The sequence below is a fragment of the Ostrea edulis genome, chromosome 3 (assembly GCF_947568905.1).
Source record: "Ostrea edulis chromosome 3, xbOstEdul1.1, whole genome shotgun sequence".
NCBI classification, from domain to species: Eukaryota; Metazoa; Mollusca; class Bivalvia; order Ostreida; family Ostreidae; genus Ostrea; species Ostrea edulis.
Genome location: NC_079166.1, coordinates 205,001 through 210,000, shown reverse-complemented (window position 1 = coordinate 210,000; position 5,000 = coordinate 205,001). Strand labels below are relative to the sequence as shown.

The 5,000-nt window shown below is 32.0% G+C and overlaps 1 protein-coding gene across 6 annotated transcripts in view; it reads right to left on the bottom strand.

The window, feature by feature from the left end:
* The window catches only part of LOC125677729 (carnitine O-palmitoyltransferase 1, liver isoform-like), a 38,145-nt gene that overhangs the window by 23,129 nt on the left and 10,016 nt on the right, over positions 1–5,000 (bottom strand). For all 6 annotated transcript variants that reach the window (XM_048915881.2, XM_048915884.2, XM_056159671.1 and 3 more), the window contains exons 5-6: positions 4,009–4,110; positions 579–794 (exon numbers count right to left, since the gene is read on the bottom strand). In XM_048915881.2, coding sequence (XP_048771838.2) covers positions 579–794; positions 4,009–4,110 — 318 coding nt within the window. The remainder of the gene's footprint in view (positions 1–578; positions 795–4,008; positions 4,111–5,000) is intronic.

Sequence of the window (5,000 nt, the reverse complement as noted above, 5' to 3'; positions counted from 1 at the left end):
ACGATTCTGGTGCATCAATGGTACCCTAATGGCTCTTCAGAGGACCAGATTTGAAGAATTTTCCTATATACATGCAATGCACTGTACAACCTTCTAACTCCAGGCCATCGTAGTGTCGGTGGAAACAAATTCAGTACATAATAATGTCATTGTAAAACAATTTCACACTGTTTCCCCGTTTCTTCAGATGATTTTCAAAATCATTCCTTCATATTCTAATTCCACCCTTAACAACTCAGAGGTCCAATACTTACCCCGGGGTGACGGTTAGTACAAATCTTCATTATCTAACGAAGCATTCAAACAAAGATATATGAATACAGAAGATATTCTTAAACTCGCCCATCCCACTTCTTCATTATATTCTTTATATCAGTGTATGGCTCTTCATCTGAACAAACTAAATACACTATAAATCAAAGATGTTTTGTGTAAATATTGGTTGAGACTGCTCCACACACGACCATAAATTCTACCGTGTATGATTAACAGTAATTTTAATCCGATGCATCATCTATGAACCTGTGTCACGCAATATTTCTTCTAAGTCTGCATAGTACCCAGCGTCAGTTACGTACCACTCCATAGAAGTTACTGTTGATCATCAGTGGTGTCCGTCCACTGAGGTACACGTAGTCCTCCCACCAATCCGACACGTAGTTCGTAGCCCACCACGACTTCAGCTTCAGGAAGCGCTGCAGTTTGTTCCCTATTCCGTTCTGGAACTCACTCGCCAGTTTCTCCATTCTGGCAAACTTTTCTTCATCTAATAATGGTTTGACAGACCTCAAGTACTGTAAAAACAAAATCTCACCAGAATTAAGGCTATAACTGTACAGCACTGTCTTCTTCTTTGTCTGATCTTTTCTCTACTTACTGAAATGTCTACAATAGAGTAAGACAGGCCTATAACAGACACACTTATAATGAACACTTATAATGAACACTCTTATTTAAGGAACACACTTATAATGCACACTCTTATTTAAGGAACACACTTATAATGCACACTTATAATGAACACTCTTATTTAAGGAACATACTTATAATGAACACTCTTATTTAAGGAACATACTTATAATGAACACTCTTATTTAAGGAACACACTTATAATGAACACTCTTATTTAAGGAACACACTTATAATGCACACTTATAATGAACACTCTTATTTAAGGAACACACTTATAATGAACACTCTTATTTAAGGAACACACTTATAATGCACACTTATAATGAACACTCTTATTTAAGGAACATACTTATAATGAACACTCTTATTTAAGGAACACACTTATAATGAACACTCTTATTTAAGGAACATACTTATAATGAACACTCTTATTTAAGGAACACACTTATAATGAACATTCTTATTTAAGGAACACACTTATAATGAACACTCTTATTTAAGGAACATACTTATAATGAACACTCTTATTTAAGGAACATACTTATAATGAACAGTCTTATTTAAGGAACATATTTATAATGAACACTCTTATTTAAGGAACATATTTATAATGAACACTCTTATTTAAGGAACACACTTATAACGAACACTCTTATTTAAGGAACATACTTATAATGAACACTTATAATGAACACTCTTATTTAAGGAACACACTTATAATGAACACTTATAATGAACACTCTTATTTAAGGAACATACTTATAATGAACACTCTTATTTAAGGAACATACTTATAATGAACACTCTTATTTAAGGAACACACTTATAATGAACACTCTTATTTAAGGAACACACTTATAATGAACACTCTTATTTAAGGAACATACTTATAATGAACACTCTTATTTAAGGAACATACTTATAATGAACACTCTTATTTAAGGAACACACTTATAATGAACACTCTTATTTAAGGAACATACTTATAATGAACACTCTTATAATGAACACTCTTATTTAAGGAACACACTTATAATGAACACCTATAATGAACACTCTTATTTAAGGAACATACTTATAATGAACACTCTTATTTAAGGAACACACTTATAATGAACACTCTTATTTAAGGAACATACTTATAATGAACACTCTTATTTAAGGAACACACTTATAATGAACACTCTTATTTAAGGAACACACTTATAATGAACACTCTTATTTAAGGAACATACTTATAATGAACACTCTTATTTAAGGAACATACTTATAATGAACACTCTTATTTAAGGAACATATTTATAATGAACACTCTTATTTAAGGAACATATTTATAATGAACACTCTTATTTAAGGAACACACTTATAATGAACACTCTTATTTAAGGAACATACTTATAATGAACACTTATAATGAACACTCTTATTTAAGGAACACACTTATAATGAACACTCTTATTTAAGGAACATATTTATAATGAACACTCTTATTTAAGGAACATACTTATAATGAACACTCTTATTTAAGGAACATACTTATAATGAACACTCTTATTTAAGGAACATACTTATAATGAACACTCTTATTTAAGGAACATATTTATAATGAACACTCTTATTTAAGGAACATATTTATAATGAACACTCTTATTTAAGGAACACACTTATAATGAACACTCTTATTTAAGGAACATACTTATAATGAACACTTATAATGAACACTCTTAATTAAGGAACACACTTATAATGAACACTTATAATGAACACTCTTATTTAAGGAACATACTTATAATGAACACTCTTATTTAAGGAACATACTTATAATGAACACTCTTATTTAAGGAACACACTTATAATGAACACTCTTATTTAAGGAACACACTTATAATGAACACTCTTATTTAAGGAACATACTTATAATGAACACTCTTATTTAAGGAACACACTTATAATGAACACTCTTATTTAAGGAACACACTTATAATGAACACTCTTATTTAAGGAACATACTTATAATGAACACTCTTATTTAAGGAACATACTTATAATGAACACTCTTATTTAAGGAACACATTTATAATGAACACTCTTATTTAAGGAACACACTTATAATGAACACTCTTATTTAAGGAACACACTTATAATGAACACTCTTATTTAAGGAACATACTTATAATGAACACTCTTATTTAAGGAACACACTTATAATGAACACTCTTATTTAAGGAACATATGTATAATGAACACTCTTATTTAAGGAACATACTTATAATGAACACTCTTATTTAAGGAACACACTTATAATGAACACTCTTATTTAAGGAACATACTTATAATGAACACTCTTATTTAAGGAACACACTTATAATGAACACTCTTATTTAAGGAACACACTTATAATGAACACTCTTATTCAAGGAACATATTTATAATGAACACTCTTATTTAAGGAACACACTTATAATGAACACTCTTATTTAAGGAACACACTTATAATGAACACTCTTATTTAAGGAACATATTTATAATGAACACTCTTATTTAAGGAACACACTTATAATGAACACTCTTATTTAAGGAACACACTTATAATGAACACTCTTATTTAAGGAACATACTTATAATGAACACTCTTATTTAAGGAACACACGTATAATGAACACTCTTATTTAAGGAACATACGTATAATGAACACTCTTATTTAAGGAACACACTTATAATGAACACTCTTATTTAAGGAACACACTTATAATGAACACTCTTATTTAAGGAACACACTTATAATGAATTCATGCTTATTGCAAAGTGATGTACATATAACTCTAGGATAGAAAAATAATGAAAATATTGGAAATAATGAAGTTTGGTTACAAGGAACTGTTATCCACTGGCCATTGAAGTTCAATATAATCGTGTTTTACAGTATTTTAACCCCCCCACCCCCCCCCCCCCCCCTTTCTCATTATACTTGCAGATATCAAAAGATACAAGACTATCTGCACAGAAACAATGGTTTCTACCATTAACATAGATAACAGCTTTATAAGACACAGTGTATCATACACTAATTGATAAAACATTAAACAATTTGCAAACCCTATTCATTGTGTCCTGGATGCTTGGCACAGATAATTTTGGCAAAGAGGCTTGGTAGCTCATCAATAGGGGTTTCCTTCCACCCATCAGCTTCACTGTTCCCTGAAAGTAAAGATGATATGCATACCACCTCAGAATACATATACTGTACAGAGCTTCAGAATACATATACTGTACTTCAGAATACATATTCTGTACATCAGAATACATATACTGTACAGAGCTTCAGAATACATATACTTTACAGAGCTTCAGAATACATATACTGCACATCAGAATACATATACTGTACAGAGTTTCAAATTCACTGCTTCTTCCTTCCATATTTTCTTATTTTCAAGGCTATATCTAATTCTAGTTTTGATTTAATGGTTCTTGTAAAGTGAAAGTAGTGAAATCCAAACTGCAGCAAAAAAGAGGCTAGTACAGTTCTTGTATGGTTGTCTACAATATTCCGACTTCAGATCTTTAATAGTGATATGATTGATTGTATCTTGCTTAACGTCTCGCTCAAGAATTTTTCACTCATATGGAGACGTCACCAAGACCGGTGAAGGGCCTCAAATTTAGGCCTATGCTCGGCGATTACGGCCATTGAGCAGTGAGGGTTCTTTAGCGTGCCACACCTAATGTGACATGGGACATCCGTTTTTAAGGTAATCTCCGAGGACCCATGACATTCACACCTGATGCCGAGCGTTTGGCGATGGAACTGTCACTACCTGTTTTAACGACTTAGGTCTGTTGCGGCCGGGATTTGAACGTCGGCCTTCTGCATGCAGGGCGAACGCTCCAACCTCTTGGCCACTGTGGCGGTTCAGATCTTTAAATATGTACATGTATTGTGACATCAGGGTTTTATCCAGCATTTAGATGTTACTACCCATTTTATATTTAAGGGGAATTTTTTGAGAATGCAGTCATGAGCAGCATGGGGATGGGGGACATCCATGGAATATAATATCCACAGATTATTACAGCCATTTAAATTG